Source organism: Simochromis diagramma, unplaced genomic scaffold, assembly GCF_900408965.1.
Source record: "Simochromis diagramma unplaced genomic scaffold, fSimDia1.1 OVJJ01000387.1, whole genome shotgun sequence".
Lineage (NCBI taxonomy): Eukaryota > Metazoa > Chordata > Actinopteri > Cichliformes > Cichlidae > Simochromis > Simochromis diagramma.
Window position 1 is genome coordinate 9788144 of NW_024387152.1, and position 20704 is coordinate 9808847.

The window sequence follows — 20704 nt, forward strand, 5'->3', positions numbered from 1 at the left end:
ACTCTAGATATTAAACAAACCTTAATCTTGATATGTGCACATTTTTAAAAAAGAGCCAGGGTGCTTTAGCATTTACCAAGATGAACAAGGTCTGAAGAAGAGCTGGAAACGCTGGGGAAAAAAAAGTTTATGACTAAGTTAAAACAATGGAGTCTTGTGCCGAATTCATCACTTCATTCAGATTAATTCAATCACACACTAATTTACATTGATATTGGGTTTTGGCACAATTCTGAGCATAAAATCTTTAAATTTGCGAAAATTTAAGGTCCTTCAGTCTGCGATTAACAAACCGGATGACGTCATTGACGTAACTCACTGACGGCGTGAGTTCAGTTGTCACTCAGTAGACGATAGCATGAAAGTAACCTTAGCATGCGTTACATTGATTAATTAACTACGGAAATAAGCACGAAGAGGTGACTTAAAGTAGGCGTAGTTCACAAGTGGCAGTCAAAGTAATAAAACGCAGAGTGTGAGAAAAATCGGTTCTACTAACAGTAAAATGTGGGTTAACTTTAAAACTTGTTAGCTATCGCAAGCCCCTAGAAAAAAAGTCGAGTGGCTAAAGCTAATGCACAGCCATAGGGTAACTGCACTAGGTTAACCGGGCTGTTCAGTGACTGAGGTTACACCGCTTCGCTGTTTTTTTGGCGTTAGCACTATAGTCCCGAGCTAGTGTCGGTCGCTAACACTGACATTAGTCCTATATTGCTAGTTTGGAAACCAGTTGTGTTGGTGGGCAGGATAATGTTAGCAAGCTACTGCAGGCGGCGTTAGCTTTAGCAAAACAAGTGCTTTGAGTCAGCTGACTGCCTGCTGAAAGCTGCCAACAGACCAGTGATGGATCAACTGAAAGTAAAGGATCGTATATTGGAAAATATCTCATTTTCTGTTAAGAAGGTAAGCGCTGCTGGGGTTGGTTACCGCTAAAATACTGCCAGACATTTTCGCGTTAAGATTTTTCACACGTTTGAATCACTATAGCTAACATTAGGTCATCTTTTGTCTGCTAAAGAGGGCAACTTTCAAGTCAGGAGGACACAGGAGGGCCTTGCCCCTACTGATAAAGAGAAAATAGCGCAGTAGATGTTTCATATAATGTTTTATGACTCCAGCTCTCAGTTAAGTAGAAGTTTGTGTCTTTTCTGGCTATGGTAACAAAAGTGACACCAAGCCCCTGTGTTTGTTCACTGCGGCATCTGTTATAAACATACCCGCAACCATAAATCCGACACATTTGTAGCAAAAGAGGTCAGTAGATCTTTGCTCTTGATTTTAAATGTAAGTAATGGGCCATTTTGGAAGTCATGTGCGGATCTGCTAGGTGTTGTGGAACATTTCCTATAACCTGACAGACAGCATTGCACCGTCTTCCTTCTTCTCTCCCAGTTAGCTTTTGCATTCGTTTTCAAAAACCACGTTTATCTATTTAATGATTTATTTTTTGTCATTTTATTTATTGTTTTATATCGTTTTATATTATTACTGTTATTTATATATTTAATCTTCTTCCCCTTGACATTTTCATTTATCTGTGTTGTATTTTCCAGTCCAAATCACCAGTCCCATAATCGGGTGTTTGAATTAGAAAAATTCCATATTTGTTTATTCCATCAAGCAAATATCTGTTTCACCAGGTTTTACCCTGTAATTTACCATGTTCATATGTTTTATTGGACTGACACCTAAAGGACTGTAACAGTGCTTGTAAGCAGATATTCCTCAAGCTTGTGGGCAAATGTACAGTGTTTACCTCTGACAAACATTAGTCATGTGAATAAAGTCACAGGAAATAAATGATCGTTTTTTTTCTTGAGTTGCAATCCTCAAACCTTTCCCCAAAGCGCACACAGTTTGTTCATGCTTTGGTATTTTAATACATTATATTAGGTTCAGGATTAAGTTCAAGGGGCTTTGCAGGTCAGTCCAGGACAATGAAACAGTGTTGCCTGTCACTATTTGGTCCTCGGTGCCAGCACATGCGATTTGAAGTGAAATAGTCACTACAAGGATAGAAGTGGCACCGCTCATCACTAATCACATTGAAGACCAATCACGTGAACAATGTATGAACTAAAGCCTGTTTAGTACCTCCTGTCCCTATTATAGGTAACAAGAAATACATGCATATCCTATAGCTAGCTGAAGTCTCCAGCCCAGAGTCAAAGATATTTTATGAAGTCTGTGCTGCAGCCAACTTACCTTGACTGTCAATGTAAATCATGAAAGGCGAACTTTCTTGGCAAGTCCTTGACTTGGCTTAAATTCCTTGGTTAACTGTGTGTTGTATTGTATGATTAATTTTCTTGAGACCTTGTCCTAAATGTTATTCATGCAGTGTTGATGGCATCCATAAATATACTTTAACTTCATCATCAATTATATTGCTTTAGTTTCATACAACATCATCTTTGATTTCAAACAGATAGTTTGAAATCAAAGATGATGTTGTGTGAAACTAAAGCAATACAAATAACAGTGAATGACCAGTTTTACAAATTCAGTCATGGGAAGAGGTCCTTTACATGGTTATTGGTGGCTATTTTATTTGTCTAGAGTGAATGAACAACAAAACAAACCAACGATGTCTCTTCACAGCTGCAGAGTTACTTTGCTGCCTGCGAGGATGAAACTCCAGCTATTCGGAATCACGACCGGGTACTGCAACGGCTCTGTGAACACCTTGACCACGCTCTGCTATATGGGTAAGATGGTCACTAGAAGCAGATTGCACACACTGTACATAAAAGCTACCATAACACCATGATTTGCAAAATTCCCATCAAGCTGAGCATTTTACTTGTTGCCATTTGAGTGCTTTCAAGCTACATGTCAGTGTGTAGACACCCCAAAAGGTTGATTTTGTTCATCTTTTCGTAGCGTTTTCAGTGAGAGAAACGTTTCGTCACTCATCCAAATGACTTCTTCAGTCTCAGCTGACTGTAGGTTTCCCCAACCTTATAAACAGAACATTTGTACAGTAACTGAGACCAGCCCAATGAATGAACAATGAGCTGTGAGGTCAGTTTCTTGATCATTAATATGCAAATTGTCACAACCGTTGATAAACAACCACCGATCAAAGTCCATTGATCATTGATCAAAGCCCATTGATCATTGATCAAAGGCCATGAGTGTGGAGACAGCTTGTTCGATTTGTCAACAACAAGATGGTCCTGCCCTAAAGCATAGCCTTGTACAAAATAAACATCATGTTCTGTTTCCATAAGACCTGAACCTAGAAACTGAGACCATAAACTCTTCCAGAAAATGTTTACTGAGACCATGAATCAATGGACGAACAGTCCACTTTTGCTATGTGCTCTGACTTTTTGCAGCTGTGTGAGACTCCCCCTGCTGATGAGGGAGAATGCTGTTTAAAATCTCTTCTGCACTGCTTCAGTTTTCAGATCCAGATGTTGAATAGATCTTTTGTATAAAGTCTATGGATTGAAAGAGCAAACATTTGTATCAGTTGTATTTTTTCTGTGTTTTTCTGCAAGAATTATGTCCATCCATGATATCTGTTACAACTTGTGGATGCTTTTGGTTTCAGTTTACATATACACTTTTCACTGCAGGCTGCAAGACATTTCTTCAGGCTACTGGGTGCTGGTCCTTCACTTCACTAGAAGAGAGGCTGTGCGGCAGATAGATGAGCTTCAGCACATAGCAACCAACCTTGGTCGAAGTGAGGCATCTCTCTTAGACCAGCACACACACATGTGGAGTACTTGGAGAGTAAATTATTACTGAACTATTATGTTTGTTGTTTGTAGGTCGTGCGTGGCTATACCTGGCACTGAGCGAGAGCTCTTTAGAGAGCTATCTTCGGCTCTTTCAGGAGAACCAAGCACTGCTGCATAAGTATTATTTCAAGTAAGTCATCTAGTCGTTTGATCCCGATGGCTTAAAGGAAATGAAATGTTGCTAATCAGTTATATTGAAACTGAAACATTGTCTTTTGTGAACACGTCTCACAAATTTTTGTTTTTTAAAAAAATTCTTCACGGGTAGGAACGCACTGGTCTGCAGTCACGACCACCTCACGCTCTTTCTCACACTGGTGTCCGGCCTGGAGTTCATTCGCTTCGATCTGGAGCTGGTTAGCATATACTTGACTACCATATCAATACAAGCTAAATTTCTTAAATGACTGCAGCATAACTATATGTTTTTGTTGGGTCTTGGTGGTTCAGGATGTGCCCTATCTAGATGTGGCCCCCTACATGCCAGAATACTACAAACCACAGAACCTGCTGGACTTTGAGGAAAGACTGCCCAGCTCAGACAGCCTGTCTCTGCACTCCTTCACCTCCCTCACCTCCACCAACCTGGAGTGGGATGATAGTGCCATAGCTCCTTCTAGTGAAGGTAAGGTGTACTTAATGTGCTAATCCGTAGCTAATTTTTATTTCCTGCCTTTCTTACTTTTCTTCAGATTTGATTATGTGTGTTTTAGAGTAGAGAAACAGACTAACTGGTTTTGCAATCTTTGCAACTATTAATTCTTTAATAGCCCTTAAAGTCAAGATTGAGTAGTCAGTTTATTTTATTTATTGAATTTTTTTTAATAGCCAATAGAAATATATGTAGTGTTAGTTTTAAGTGCTGCTGTGTCTGCAGTGTGTGGAATTAGCTCTCATGTCATTATATTCTGCTCTTCTGCTGAGAGGACATGCAGGCATGGCAGGCTGTATTTTGGGGTTTATGATGTAATCAGGGTTCACATCAGTGCAATCACACACTCATGTGCTTTTGCTCATACTGTGATGTCAGGCTAATGGCATGTCAAAGCAGAAGTTAGTTTGACCTTGGCCTTTTATTACTCACAGATATCAAAGTGCATTTTATCAGCTGACTTGGCGTGCAGATGCCATTGGTCATTGAATATTGTCATCAGGGTGATTGCAGCACTAAGCATTTGACCTTTCACACCCCACAAAGCACCAAGCCAGTTCTCTTTTTTTTTTTTTTTTTTTTTTAAGTTCCCACTAGTTTTCCGCATTGATTCTGTTATTTTGTGTTCCACATATCATGTTGTTTTACTGTTTCTGTGACATTGACTAAGTCTCCTCTCACCTGTCTCCACTCCACCTCTCTCTAATGTTGAATGTTATTCCCTCCTTTTTTTAGATTATGATTTTGGTGACATCTTCCCCGTGTTGCAGTCATTGCCAAGTGCAGACTGGGAAGGTGGGACATTGGTCAACCCTCCCTCTCCTGCCCTACCATGCCTCCTTCCTTCCTTTCCTTCCTACTGTCTGGCATGTTTGTGCTTAAAGCATGCTGGATACTCTACCAGTAAAAACTGCTAGCTGGTGTAAAATATTGTATCTCAAGACACAGAAATACACTTGATTAATGGGAAATGGGTAAGAGTGGTTGAGTTTTATGTAGGTGATTTCAGTTGAATTGTAGGCAAATTTCAATCTGAAGTTTTGTGACACATGACTGACTTTTTATGAATGAATGTGATGTACATTTACTCCCATAGCTGGGAATTTAAAATTGCATTGTGTACGTTTAATACAAATTTAAAAGCACAGTGCTTTCTTCCATAATTACTAGGGGTGCAACAATACACAAAATTCACGGTTCGGTTCGATACTTTGGTGTCACGGTTCGATATTTTTTCGATACAAAAAAAATGTTCATGCCTTTTTAATTTGTCATTTATTAAATTTTCACGGCACATTCCGCACCACATCTCTGTGCGTTCATCATTTGTTTGAAGCCAGCTCACCTCCTGCAACTACTTTTCCGAGAATACGTGCTTCTTTTGTGGTTCGGACTCCTTCTGACATTTCTTTGGAGGTGGAGGAACATCACAGTAATTGCTTAAAGGAGCTTGCTTCTTCGACATCTTTAAGAGTTCTAAACAAATGTCTGTCCTCCTCCTGAAAATCTTATGTATGCAAACACACGTTGCAACTTCTTATCTTGTGCCCGTTTTTTATTTTGACAGCGAATGCGCACCTGCGGACCACTTATGTGCAGCCCTGGTTATTTGGCTTGTCATATTGCAGCCACAGAAATTCTTTTGTCCACGAAACCATAAAGCTGCACTTTCTTTTTGCCTTATAGTCTGATTTGTCATAACTTTTCCGTTTTGTGGTAAGCTTTTCTTTGGCTGTCACTTCTTCACCCTGACCTGTCTTATTTGGCTCAGCAGAACTAAAATATTGTGGCGAGCTCAGACAAGGAGGAGACGGAGGTGTCGTTTGGTCTTGCTTCCCGTGAGCTAGCCAGGGAGCACAGCCGTTTATTAACATCTGCTGAAGAACACTGCCGCTAGCTAACTGCTCAGCGTGGCAACAGCACAGCAACAACAACAAAAACACACAGGTCGCCCTCTGACCCCGGAAGCACACACCGTCGCAGCGAGAGGGCGTCACCCGTCACTATGGCAACATAAACAAAACGTAACTGTACAAACAGAACCCCGAACAGCCCTGACCCGCTACATAGCCCCCACCTAAGGGGTCAGTCGTCCCCGACGACCCCATTACCCCACACAAAGTCCTGCAAATGTCCAGGTGCCTTCTTTTGGCGCACCGGCCGGTCACGACCGGCGGGGGAAAAGTCACTCGGGTCAGAACATGGGGTGCCACCATCATCCCACTTCTGACACCAATGTGGCGAGCTCAGACAAGGAGGAGACGGAGGTATCGTTTGGTCTTGCTTCCCGTGAGCTAGCCAGGGAGCACAGCCGTTTATTGACATCTGCAGAAGAACACTGCTGCTAGCTAACTGCTCAGCGCGGCAACAGCACAGCAACAACAACAACAACACACAGGGCGCCCTCTGACCCCGGAAGGACACACCGTCGCAGCGAGAGGGCGTCACCCGTCACTATGGCAACATAAACAAAACATAACTGTACAAACAGAACCCCGAACAGCCCTGACCCGCTACAATATATATCCTGCTGCTTTTACACAGGCACTCACATCACATTCTCTGCACGATCAACCTCTCACATGTTTAAAAGCTTGCTGCGGGAGATTTCACTTGTCATATTTGCATAGTAAGCTAACGATTGATAAGACGATGTCAGAGGAATTGGTGTGCAAATTATCATCACTCACCAATCAGTGCTGTTGCTCTCTATACACAGTTCGCACGATTGCAAAGTGAAACAAGTATGTCACATATTGGCAGTGGCTCACCGATGCCAATGACATAATTACCCAGCTACATTTCCGAAAGAATGCAAAAGCATTGACATATATTTTTCCTTCCTATGATAGCCCGACGGGCAGGGCAGAGATAGATTTTGGTAGCCCGACTGGAAAAATCGCTAGCCCCGGGACGTCGGGCAGGCGATTTTGGGAGCCCTGTATCTGATTGAGGAATCACTCATCTTTGGAAAAGAGAGTTTATTACAGAGAAATGGCTCTTTCCAAAATAAAAGCTATACTATACGCTTCTTCTGGGGTATACTCTCAGCAGCATATTAAACATATCAGGTCCCCATAAGGAGAATCATGTGCTAACGGCTGTCTAAATGACTCGGTAAAGTTTGTAGCATGGTGCTTGTTGTTTTTGTCTGCTTCCACTTGTCTTTGCACTAGGATGATGTCGGTCTAAATGTGCAGTCATATTTGTTGTGTTCCCACTAGTGCTGTCAGCGTAAATCTCGTTGAAATGACGTTAACGCCACAACACGGCAAATCTCCGTTAACGAGCTACCGCGGATCACCTGTGCATGGGGCTGGACGGCCAACACCTTAACGAGCTAACTGCGCTAACACACTAGCTCCCACCCATGTAATTGAGCATTGCCTGGCACATCAACATACTGTTTTACTTTAGTCCATGACGCGCTTACCTTCAGGGTCATACGTCACATGAAAACCAAAATAGTTCCAAACCCCAGATCTGAATGAGGGTGGGGGAGGTTCAATTTGCCATGTTGCAAGGAGAGCTTAACTTCTGTCTCGCTAGCTTGCCCTGCCCTCAGTGAATCTGCGTTCGACTACTCCGCCTAGGCTGCACTGTCGAGCGCAGATCCACCGAGCGCTCAACACAGACAGCATGTCAGAAGGAAAGTTGATAAAATAAATTAAAAATTTATTTTGTATTGTTCGATACATATGCGTACAGAACTGAAAGCACTGTATTGAACGGTTCAATATCGATACGAGTATCGTTGCACCCCTAATAATTACAAAAGTGAACCTCATAGAAAAGGTAGCATTTAATAAACACAGGCATAGGACATAGGTACTTCCAGCTGAAAGACTTTAGTAAAGCTTTATTAAATAATCATATTAATTCAGTTAGAAGAGAGGCTTATTTTACAGGAAGGTCATCATAAACATTGACTAGTAAGTTTGTTTCACCTGGGAACTCGGTGTTGGGTGGGTTATAAATGAGTACAAAATTATAAGCCCCACTATGAACATTTTTGTTTTTAAAATTATTTTCCAAGTGCTGTTAAACAGGCCAAAGATTTGTTTTAATGCAGCTTTTCCAAACATCCTTGTTTTATTTTAGATGCTTACATTATTTTACACAGAGAACAAAATTATTTCACAAAAACTACCAGGGTCACAGTTATTAGCTCTCCTGATGCTAAAAGTCAGTTGTGTATCTTTTTTGCTGGATAACAGCCTGCAGGAGTTTGTTTCACGTCTGCTGAGCAATCCCAGTTCATTTTTCTTTTGCGATTCTCTCAAGCTCCTCCAGATTCGATGGTCTTCTGGCATGGATCTCAATCTTCAGTTCATCCCACAGTTTTTGAGGACTCAAGTCAGGCTTTGTACAGGCCAATCAGTAACATTCACTTTGGTTAACTGGAGGTAGTTCATCTCCAGGAGCGACTTATGTTTGGATTAATGGTGTCAGACCCAGTTTTGCTGCGGCCTGCTTGAGGGTTTCTTTGAAAATCTTCACATATCCTTCTTTCTTTATGATTCCTTTCACCTTGATGAGATTCGCAGTACCAGAAACACTGAAGCATACCTACTTCCTCATACTCCCACCACTGTGTTTCACTGCACATACGTTTTTCTTGGTCTACAACCTCACAGTCCATTCCTGTGCAAGGTTCTAGTGATCATCTTCTTTGAGAGGACAATTCCCGACTCAATCTTTGAAATTGTTCCCTTGCTACCTCAGCCAGGTTTGTTCTGTGCTGTGTCGCTCTCTTTGAATTTCTTGATGATAGTTCTCACTCCAGTTCATAACACTTTAGAAATGCTTTGTATATCCATCTCCTGGTTTGTGAGCGTCAACAATTGTTTTTCTTGAGTCTAAACTGATTTTTTGTGTTTTTGGCATGATGATTTTTCAAGTGACAGCTCAAACCCTCGCTGAAGTTTTTATACTGTGTAAATTGGAAGATAACCCTCAGCTTTAACTTGATTTTACTTTGACTATCACAAAGTTAAAGTAGTTTGTGCTATGGCTCAGTAAAAAGGTCAGTTTTTCAGGAGGCTAATAATATTGATCCTGGATTTTTTTTTTCTTCCCTGAAATAATAATGTTATTGTGTGCAAATTGAACTTATCTATGGTTTCTAAAAAAAACTAGTATGTTTAGAAATGTGTTGAAAAATTCCTTGCTCTGTTTTTAAAAAAAAAAAAAAAAAAAAAAAAAGGACATTTTTGACATAAGCTTTAAATGTCATAGTTGGACTAATAATTTTGCCCTCATTTGTATTTGCTTCCGTCATTTTCTGCATGTGTTACTTGTTGGGAGAATGGTCCCTGTGCTCACTATGCCTTATTATTTACCACAGCAAGAGATGCTCCTGAAGTAGCTGTAACTCACCTCATTGAGTCTGTCTCCGGTACACTGTGTATCTGTCTGTCTGGCATACCATTTTGTGTAATGTTGTCCTGTGTCATGTGTTGCACTGGCCTAGGTTCAGCTAAGCTGTAGTGTAAGGTGATGATCGTTCTTGGTCGCAGAGTTCAAATGAGCTTTTAACTATATTTTATCACATGTGTATACATTAAGCTCTCGCATGCACACGCAATCTGCAAATGTGAAATTTGTCACAGTTCATTCCATGGACAAAAAATTATTGGTCCGAACATCGTTTGTTTGGAGAAATCTTCAAAGTCGTCTAACTCTTTAAGCTGTAGTTCTATTTGCTGACATCAGGGCTGAGATACTCCAGGTTTCTGTCATGCACAGATGTTCTAGTTCTTAATACCTCAATTCCAGATATCCACCTTTTAGAAAAAGCAGGATGCTGTTGGATAACAAATGCTATTCTCCTTTTGCAGAGCCATCCTAGCTGCCAATGGCTCTCTATATTCTTGACAAAGCATGCTTGTCCATTTTCTGAAGCTTTGATGAGAATATAATTGTCAAATGCAGCTTGTACAAAAACACAACAGTCATTATTAATAACCCTAATGTCAAATACTGATTCCTCTAAATTATTCAGACATATCCATGTATCATCTAACTCTGCCAGCTACAGTGATAAAGCTTGACCTAGGTCTGTGCCTGTGAAAAGAAAACCTCTGCCTGTGTGCCTAACTGAGCTCTTACTTGTTGCATTTTGTGCTTTTTTTGACTCTGCCAAAGGCCTACCAAGAACTCTGCAGTCCCTAACATTTGTTGTGCTACACAGGTGAAGGAATACACGCACTTTTTTGTGGCGCTGTTTTGTTGGTCACTTCTCACATTCTGATAAAAATGCATGAATAGAAAAAATTCTCCTTCACATTACTTCTTTGTAGTATTTGCTACCAAACCAACAGGACGGTGCAAACGAAAAAATTCTGTGTATTTCTACAATAGTGTCAATGTAAATGTAGTAACTGCTGCTGCTTTTGCATGAAATAATTGAATCTCTGTGCCTTTTCATGGTAGAGGGTGACCTGACTGACCAGGCAAGCTGCCCACGATCCAGTGGCTCTGATCCACAGACGGTCATAAGCGACACTGTGGTGCTTTCTACCACTGTGAGGGTGAAGCTACCGCCTGTGTCTCCTCACAGCCCCACATTCAGACACAACCCGTTCAACGAGGACTCTGACACCAATACCTCAGCTGACGTCACACCAGTTCATGTGCCTAGCCGCCACAGTAGCACCACCACAGGGGATGACACGGAGATCAACAGCAATGCGCTTGAGGTTATTAGGTAGGGTAGATACAGCTTCCGTTACTGGCATGCACATATTTCTGGTGTTTTGAACAAGCGCTAACGCCTCTGTTGTTCCAGGATGGCAAAACGAAGGAAACCAACAAAGAAGAGACGTGGAAAGAGCTTTACAGATTCCATCAGCAGCACCCATAACTCCATCTCCTCTGAACAAGTGGAAATGGAAAGTAGCATCACTTCAGTAGATGCTGAATTAGTTAACTGCTCTATAGTGAAGCTGTATGATGAAGGAGAGTTGAGGAGAAGCCGGCTTGGATCAGAGGTTCTGGATGAAGGACGCGATGATGGAACAGGCCTGCGACTCCCAGAGATGGCAGACACCTCCATGGACAGCTTGGGCCAACCGCTGTGTGACGTCATTGACCAGCTCAATGGGACTCTGGATCGAGAGGACACCTGGGAACATCCAGAGGAGGACAAAAATAGCAAATGCTCTTATCGGAGCTCCGAGCCTCCTGCACAGCAGCCCTTTCGTAAGGATTCAGGGGGTAAACCACCTGATCCGGCCCCAGGAGAGACCTCTTGCTCCCCTCTGGCCAAAAGCCCCGGCTTCCTGCCGACCTCTCCTGTTCCTGCAGACGTTTGCTGCTTTACCCCCAACAGTCCAGACTCTGCTCCCACGCGTGGTAGCCACCATGACTCTACAGAGCTTAGCCAGTCACAAACTTTTTCAGGTGGCCTTGAAGATGAAGGAGAAGCAGAAGCGATTGCAGGACAAGAACCCGTCATGAAGGAGGAGGAAGACGCACAAACAGACAAAGAGACTTTTAAAGCTGAAGAAACAAAACAAGTATTACAAGAGGAGAAACTTAGTCCCTCTGAAAGTTCTCATCCTGCAGAGTTTAAGTAAGCAGCTGAACAAAATGAGCGGTTTGTTGTTATATCGTTGTTTAATGTTTGTTTAATAGTGTTCGTCATTCAAATTTCAGGGTGGACAACAATCACTTGCTGCTGCTTATGATTCATGTGTTCAGAGAAAATGAGGAGCAGCTCTTCAAGGTAAAGATGGAGAGAGAGTTTTTTTTATTGTCTTTAAGGGATGGTGGTTTTGACATCAGAGAAGTGGATACAGGTTATGTTTCACACTTTACGCCAACCCTGTAAACAAAAACCTAAATTGATTCCAATTTCTTCAAAAATCATTATGTAACAGAGTTAAGTAACATTGATAATCAACAAATATAATGAAGCTGCTGATGAACTGCATCCCTCTAAAAGACCTGTGTGGATTGTGTCATTTATCTAACATCGACATCACGTCGTAGGCTGCTTTACAGCAGACAGTTTCCAACACTTGTCTCAGCTTTTTCTTTGTGTTTTCAGATGGTGAGGATGAGCACAGGTCACATGGAGGGGGACCTGCAGCCTCTTTATCTGCTGCTGACTGACTGTTACATCTACCTGCTTAGAAAGGGTGAAAGTCTTGTCTGTAATAAGGGATGAACGAGTCCAAAACTTAAACTGGGAATTAATAATAATGGCATTTGTTCCCACAATATATATATTTAAAGTATATATTTAACAGTTGTGGGAACAGTGGTGTCCAAGTTTCACAATTTCAAGTTTTATTGTCGTTACTCAGTAAAGACACATATTTCCCTGAACATTCAAAATCTTCCTTTACTGTCCACAAAAGATGCCAAAGAGAAAAAATGAACACATAAATAAGATAAATAGGATGCACAATCATTTGAAAACAATAGAAAAGATTAGAAATATCAACAGGAAATGAGAAACACAGAAGAAATAGAAGATTTACATACAAAACTATATAAATAAAATAAAAGAATCTGAGCTGCAATAAGATCTTGACATATTTATATAATTTAGAGTACTACATCAGCTTAATGTGCTGTAGTAGGATAGCAGTGCCTGTATTTGGGCTGCACATAATGTTTACACATGAGATTAACATTTCTGCATGTCTCGTATTCCTCCGCAGGTGCAGCAGAGAAGCCCTACACAGTAGAAGATGCTGTTTCTTATAACGAGCTGGACTACATATCAGTAAGCTCTTAATTACAGAAGTTGCATGTTTCTATTACGCAGCACGCAGTTACCTCATCATATTATATTGGTAAATGGCCTGTATTTGTATAGCGCTTTTCTAGTCCCTAAGGACCCCAAAGCGCTTTACACATTCAGTCATGCACCCATTCACACACACGTTCACACACTGGTGATGACAAGCTGCATTGTAGCCACAGCCAGCCTGGGGCGCACTGACAGAGGCGCCCCAGGGCGGGTTAGGTTTAGGGTACATCGCATACAGACTACATGCTCTGAGTTGTGAAGCCAAACATGACAGTTTTGTTTCTGATGATGCCATGATGTCGTTTTCATTTAGGTGGGCCTCGACCAGCAGGCAGTAACTCTGGTTTGCACCAACAGACGAAGAAAATTCCTGTTGGACACAGCTGACACCTCGCTGACAAGGTGAGTACATATGTACATACATTTGTTTTTACCAGTTTAGCTCCACGCAGTGTCTGACATGTCCAGTATTTACGTCCGTCTGACATGATTGTGTCTTTGCAGCATGCCTGCGCAGTCTCTCCTTTCATATTTGCATGCATGTATGGGCTTACATGTCAGAAATCAAATAATCTGCACTGAAATGAAGACTCTTCTGTGACTTAAGTTAATTTTATGTCCAAAGCAGGAGGCTAAATAAGTATTTCCATCCAACTGTAAGGATGTGAGCCAGAGAGATACTGACTTTATAGAAGCACGAAGATTACACCACCAAATGGTTGTTAGTCCCGCCTCCTTCTGACCTCAAGTCAATTTCTTCTTGACTTTTAGTTGGTTCCTGACTAGTCTCAAGTCAGCTATGGTAAAAGGATGTCGAGAGCCTCCGTACCCCTCAGTTCTGACAGACGCCACCATGGAAAAACTGGCGCTCACCAAATTTGTCTCCCAGGAGTCTCACTCCGAGGTAAAGTAACTTTAAACATGATGATCACATTCATTTCAATCATTACTGATATATAAAAAAAGAACTTCCTGGTGCACCTGTTCAGGTAGGAGTACATATATGTACATATTTCATCCTCTAGAGTACATATTTATACTAAAATAACCACTTTCCTTCAAAACAGCTTAGCATCCCTAACATCAAATATTATAACCCCAGTTCCAGTTGGGGCACTGTGTAAAATGTAAATAAAAACAAAATGCAGTGACTTGCACATCTCATAAACCCATTAATCACAGTAGAAGATCAAAAACATCTTCATGATTGTTTTTCTTCGTAGGGTTGTAGAATAATTGAGAGTCCCTGCTTTATTGCTTTCATATTTCTTGGCAGACTTTAAAAGAGGTGGCTAACTGATCCTTACCTGTGTTCCCAGGTATCTGAAGTGTCTATTAAACTGTATTCACTGGTTCACTGGGAGGATCCTATGGACATGACTTTATCTCCCCAAGGTGGTCCACCAAATCTTGGAGGATTTTCCAGCACAAAAGAAGGGTCTCTGCAGTATCGGTCTGGAACTACATACCTGGGTAAAGAGCAGTGGAAGAACTGCTACCTCGTTCTCAGGTACGAGCAGGTTGTTGTCTCCTTATTTTAATATCAAACATTAACCCTCAAGCATTGTGTGTTATCAGTTTTCTGAGGTCTCTTTCCTTGAAAAAGCAAATAAACCACTGATAAGCATTAACACCACTGACATACTTTTATGAGTACTATGTGCAAAAAGTGTAGATTACATTTACCATACACCTCACTTCCTTCTATTCACTTTAGCAGTCATAGTGAACCGTATGTGTTTAATGTGTCTTTTGTTAAGTTGAATGTAACTATGCTCTCTTGTCATGCAGTAATGGGATTCTGTACCTGTATGCAGAAAGAACAGATGTGACCCCCCTGCTCTCAGTCACCATGGGGTAGGCTTCAGATGCAGATTCTTCAAAATCCATGAAGCAAATGTCCAAAGACACTGAAGTTCACTGGTATATTTTTCTCATGTCGTTTGTATCACTTCTCTCACTCTCACTTCAAAAGAGGAGAGCACTGTGGAGGCTGCCGTCGCTCAAACAACACAGAACGTCCACATGCTTTCCAAGTCATCCTGACAGAGCGCCCTCCGCTGGTGCTCAGTGCAAACAACGAGCAGGACATGGCTGAATGGATGCAGTTACTCTGCCAGTCTGTGTCTAAAGGGGTGAGAAGAGAAAGATAGTAAAGACAGCCTGTTCATTAGTGCTCATGAGGTTCACCCAACCATAAAAAAACTCTTTAAAGAGCAATGGTTATGGTCTACTTTAGATATTAAAAGAGGAAGTGCATTTATTTTCCTTCTATGTATCGGCCGTATGAAAATGACATACAACCACCTTGCTTCCAGGTCATTCCTCAGGGTGTCTCCCCCACCCCGTGTATCCCATGTTGTCTCGTGGTGACAGACAAGAAGCTGCTGACTTGCCATCAGGACTGCCAGACGAGTTTCTTTCGTTCACTGGGCAGCGCTGACATCTGTGATGTCATCGCTGTCAGCCTGGAGGCAGACATGGCGTACTGTGTTATTGTGAGTGACCATTTCTAAAGCTGGTGTTAGTTTTGCTAACACGGCTTACCAGTGTAATCTCTGTCCTATACTGGAAATTGTATAGCACTGCTGGAACCACTGGAAATTGTATCATAATTTAATGAATGTTGATAAAACTCATGCTTGAGCCGATTACAGCCGTTGCCTTCGAGGTAGTCAAGAACTGTTGCACTGCTGGTCTGGTGGAACTAAAGTTTACAGAATGTGCCATCAGATTTCAGTTTGAGGGGTTACCTCATTTTCTCTCAAATGGTAAATAGACTCATTCTTCTACAGCTGTTTTCTTCTCAAGCTCTAAAAACACTTTGTAGAACACACATAAATTCATACAAGCAGTTTTTTTTGCCTGAGTGCTTTCTATGAACACGCTTCAGGGTTCAGTATCTTGTCCAAGGACACTTTTGCATGCAGACTGGAGGAGCCAGGGATCGAACCACCAACCTTGCACTTAGTAGATCACAGCTGCCCCATGTACATTGCATAAATTACGTTTCACTGCTTTAACACTTTTTTAACACTATAATAAGCATCACTGTTATTCTCCAATTTGTTGGTAGGAGTTTGCAGCTGATCGGGCACAGTTCCTCCCGCCCTGGGTTTTGTACTTCAGCGGCTGTGGAGAAAGAGATCGATTGCTGCAGGCTTTGGACGACGCATGGAAGGCCATTTTTCAGGTAACAACATTGCTTAGTCTGTCAATTGTTGTGTGTTTAAGAAAAAATAGAGCAACTGTGCAGCCAGTGAAGATAACTACTGTCAGGATGTAACCCTCATGCACCCTCTCCGCACACAGGTTGAGCTTCCTCACAGAGACGTTTCTGATCCATTGGTGCAGAAACGCTGCGGCGAGGCACTCGAGCTGATGAAGAGCGCCTGGCAGAGAGCCGACAGTCTGGCTCGAGGCAGAGCCCAGCGTGAACCGTGGTGCTGACAGACACGCACGTGAATATCTACACATTTGCGTGTGTTTGCAGCCACTGAGTCTGATAGTTTGACAGGATGGGGTGTAACAGTTTGTGCCACTGCGTAGTCATAAACTAAAAGACTTATAAACCAACGAGATGTGATGTGGCTTGTGATGAACCTCTGATTCTTAAATGTAATCAGAGAAACTTCCTGTTGTAGAAGCACTGCGTGATGCACATCACATTGCAATGATGCAAGACCGCAGAGTCTTATAGTAGCCTGATAAAACAGCATTATAACTCACTATCTTGGTATTCCTCATACATGGGAGCAGTGTAGACTGAGTCATCCCAAATCAAAGACATTTGCTGTCACATGATTTGACAATTGAGATATAGATAGAAAATGATAATTACATTATTTAGCAGATTGGAGAAGCTTGATGGAGACACAGAACAATTACCAGAAGCTTCTCTGTAACATGAGAGTTTTATGCACGCACATATACAAAGCCATTAATGAAACAGGAAATGGTTGGTTGTTGGTTTAGTAAAAAGTTGACACTCCATAGCCGGAACTTTTCTGCACAGCTCACACACCCGTTTTAAGAAAAAGTCACTTGTTGCTTATTAACACTTAGAAAACGTGCTTCTGAACCATAATGGTGGCGTATCATCAGTGCAAACATACAGCACTGCACAGTATCATTGCATATTCACTGACTGTTACATATGTGTTGTGTACGTTTGGGATTAAGTTTCGGTTTGTCAGCAAGTAGTTACTCTGAAGTATTGTCACATACACACAGCACATCATCGGGAGAGAATGAGGATATCCGAATACTTAAAGCTTGCACTGTTACATAACATGCTCATGGCTGCAGCATCTGTCCGAGTTCTCACTTTATCAGTAATAACTTCTTTCAGGAAATACAACAAACTTGCCTTTTCTCCACTCTGCGGAGATGGAGGTTTCCATGCTGACTTGCACTTTTTTTCCCAGTTTTTTAAGCGGTACTGGTTGTGGAATTGCATTAACATGCCATGTTTTATTTTATTTTCTTTTTAGAGAAAATGGGAACAGTTGTTACCAAATTATCCAGTTTGGAGGTTTGTTTTTGTTTTTTAATGGAGGATTTAAGGTTTGCGTGAGTTGTTGTTTAATAACTGAGAGCTAAAGAATGTTTTGACTTCTCATTTTTATTTTGCACCCGTAGTTTATGCTGTACTGTAAGTTCTGGCCACACATCTAGATTATAACATGCCTGCGTCCTCTGCACTAGTCCCAAAGTAGGACCATGTTTGAGGTTTAAAATCCTTCAAAATTTTACAATCTAGAGCCTTTTAAATAATAGCCTGTTACATTAGCTAATAGTAAAGCCTTAATCTGGCAAGAATACATAATTACAGGACAAATTTAGAAAAAATAAAAAGCCTCCTTACTTGGCATAGAAATTATTGTCCGTAGACATGAATAATGCATGTTTGTCTTTAGTATTGAGCCTGATTAGAGGATTAAAGTGCTGCTGCATGTGCCGTGTGACTGCTGTTCCTGGAAGGCTGAGATAAATATGAGGTTTTCTTTGCGATGACAATGTTGCCTTTTTTAGCTGAACTGAATTAAATTGCCAAATTATTAAATTTAAGCACCAGTTGTTTTTTTTTCTTTCAGCAATGCCTTACACTTTATAATTTCACAGGGTCTAAAACAATCAACGTTTTCATTCTGGGTCCTTTGAGAGAAATGTCAATGCTTGTGCTCGATGTAGGTCTGTGGGTCAAATACGTCTTACCACTACTTACTGTTGAATATGTATGGAAATGTTACCCAAGCCCTATACACGTCACTGTGTTGCTCTCATGTCCGCATTGATCTGTATTTTAAGCTCTTCTAAGTGCCCCATGTTCTCTTTCACCTTCTGCTTTTATTTATTCATATATATAATTTTTATTTTATTTTATAAAGAAATCTAATCTCAGGTGAAAAGGGTACTTCACATCAGAACACTCACCAGTTGCTTCTTCTTTTTTGAGCATTTTATTATTACTAATATTATTATTATTATTTAATTTTTTCTGCTTTGCAGCAGTCCTTTTTAAATTCTCTGCTTTCCTTTTGGTTCCTCCCTCGTGCTCGGTGCATTAAGAAGTGATTTTGCACACATGGACGGCTGCAGAGTGATGTCAACTGTTGGAAAAGGATTTCTGGAGAAATCCTTTTATATTTTAATGGGTTCCAAAATAGGATTGGTTGGCAGTGCAGTTAAATTCGTCTCCCACAGTGGGAAAGAAGCATTGCAATATTTGGACTTACTTGAAATGTTTGTCGGATGATTAATAATGAATGTGTTTAAGAGTTGGAGAATATGAATTGTATATAACGAGAAAGTCAAAGTTAGTCCTTTTAAGCAGTGTTTTTGCAGGTGAGACATTGCTGGCCAATGATGGAAGACATCTTTTAAGTAATGCATTATGCAAAAGCGCCTTTTGATTTTTGTTTACTGCATGTAATATTTTTATTGTGTTTAGCATTTTTATTAAAAATGTACATGAAACACTAATCAAACATAACAGTTCCTGAACTCCCACTTGGAGAAGTGCATGTCGTGAAGGTTTTATACTGTTCATTTAATGTAACGAATGTACAAATAAATCTTTGTGAACTGTAACCAAACCCCGTCTCCTGTGGTGTCATTTCCTCTGCTTTTAGTATGCCTGTTTGTGTTTTTTAACAGCTGCCTTTTTGTCATAGGTCACGCCAGTGAAATATGGTGCAATACAGTGGAGTCATGAGGGCAGTTGTGTTAGCGCAGGAACAGAAGATTCACGGGTAAGAGGGCATCTTAGGTCACTATGCTTTTAGGAAGTGTAACACAAAATGTGTTCCCATTGTCTGTGATTGTTTTCGATACATTTCTTGTGTATGTTTGCTCAATTAATAGTTAGTTTTTGTAGTGCCTATGACATGCTGCTTGGTGATTTGTATTACCTCTACCAAGGAGATTATGTTTTGAATGAAGTCTTGAATGAGTTCTGTTGAGACCTAGTAGGGGTGTAGAGTGGGCTCATGTTAGCAATCTATTCAAATTTGGCATACTTCCCCTTCAAAGTCCACTCAACAACTTATTGGTTGAAAATTGATTAAAAAAAACCTTCTGACTTAGCAACTATGATTCTTAAAAGTGTGTTGTGTATTGTCAACTTAAAGAAAGTACCATGTAAAGATTTAAAATATGTTACATTTGACCTCTGACCTTTTCTTCAAGCCCAGTAGATTGAGCTGAAGGTCAAAGTGATAATAATGCCATGTAGAGCTTAAATACATATTCATTTTTAATTTTCTGTACTTTACACACATTTAAAAAGAACAAATAAAACAAAATGAATAAGTGAATAAGATACAATACTAATCCCTTAAAAAGTAAACACTACTTCAGTCACGTCTTCTGTGTTTTAAATCAAAGTGTTCAAACGTTTTCTGACCAAATGTCACACTGAGACAGTGACAGATGAGCTGTTGCATTTTCATAGTTTGCTATTTCAGTTACTCTAATTTCTCTGACACACCTGCAGAGGTCATACAAACAGTTTGCATCCAAGCCTGATGTCAACCAAAGTGTACAGGGACGTCTATATGGTGTGTGTGTGTTGCGGGTAGTGAGTAACTTATGACTGAAACACCCAAAGTGCTTTTATGTGAATCCAAGTTATTTACTTTTGGCAGAGCAAATATGGATCTCGAGCTTTTAAGTTCGGAGCACCTTGCAAATGCTCAAGGTGTCGATAAACTTAAAGGATGTTTGGTATCAGCTGACTCAGTTTGTAGTGAAAGGAAGACGTTCAAGATAGCATCAGATACAATCCAGAGTACATGTTAACAACTTCCTTTATTGCTGATAATAATTTTATAGTTGCTAGGGCAACCGTTACCACTGGTCTTGTTCAGAGGTATCTTTATTATTTAGTAGTACAGTAATAGTGTGCTTGTGATGTTACCATGAAAAAGAAAGCTGTGAACTCTTTGTAGTAACACAGTTTCAAAATCATAAATAGGGTTAGAAGTTGAGACTGAAAGACTTGAAACCAAATGTAAACCATTACAAAACAGCATC

The 20704-nt window shown here is 40.7% G+C and overlaps 1 protein-coding gene across 2 annotated transcripts; it reads left to right on the top strand.

The window, feature by feature from the left end:
* The first annotated feature begins 311 nt into the window (after nt 1-311).
* Nucleotides 312-19261, top strand: plekhm2 (pleckstrin homology domain containing, family M (with RUN domain) member 2). 2 transcript variants are annotated; one of them, XM_040047414.1, is made up of 20 exons: nt 312-903; nt 2602-2708; nt 3585-3694; nt 3783-3882; nt 4021-4108; nt 4203-4377; nt 5140-5199; nt 10840-11113; nt 11195-11980; nt 12064-12133; nt 12458-12548; nt 13077-13141; nt 13482-13570; nt 13940-14072; nt 14488-14678; nt 14960-15025; nt 15144-15303; nt 15487-15666; nt 16245-16361; nt 16481-19261. In XM_040047414.1, the coding sequence occupies exons 1-20, from the start codon at nt 844-846 to the stop codon at nt 16616-16618; spliced, it is 3060 nt and encodes a 1019-aa protein (XP_039903348.1). In that variant the 5' UTR covers nt 312-843; the 3' UTR covers nt 16619-19261. The 2 variants fall into 2 exon arrangements, with proteins under 2 accessions (XP_039903348.1, XP_039903349.1); XM_040047415.1 differs by lacking the exon at nt 5140-5199.
* The last annotated feature ends 1443 nt before the right edge of the window (nt 19262-20704 follow it).

Bases quoted from the DNA above. Each gene is read 5' to 3' on its own strand.
- plekhm2 (XM_040047414.1), top strand. From the start codon at position 844: ATGGATCAACTGAAAGTAAAGGATCGTATATTGGAAAATATCTCATTT. The intron at 3,695-3,782 runs GTGAGGCATCTC...TGTTGTTTGTAG, and splicing joins AGCAACCAACCTTGGTCGAA to GTCGTGCGTGGCTATACCTG. The intron at 14,679-14,959 runs GTACGAGCAGGT...CTTGTCATGCAG, and splicing joins AACTGCTACCTCGTTCTCAG to TAATGGGATTCTGTACCTGT.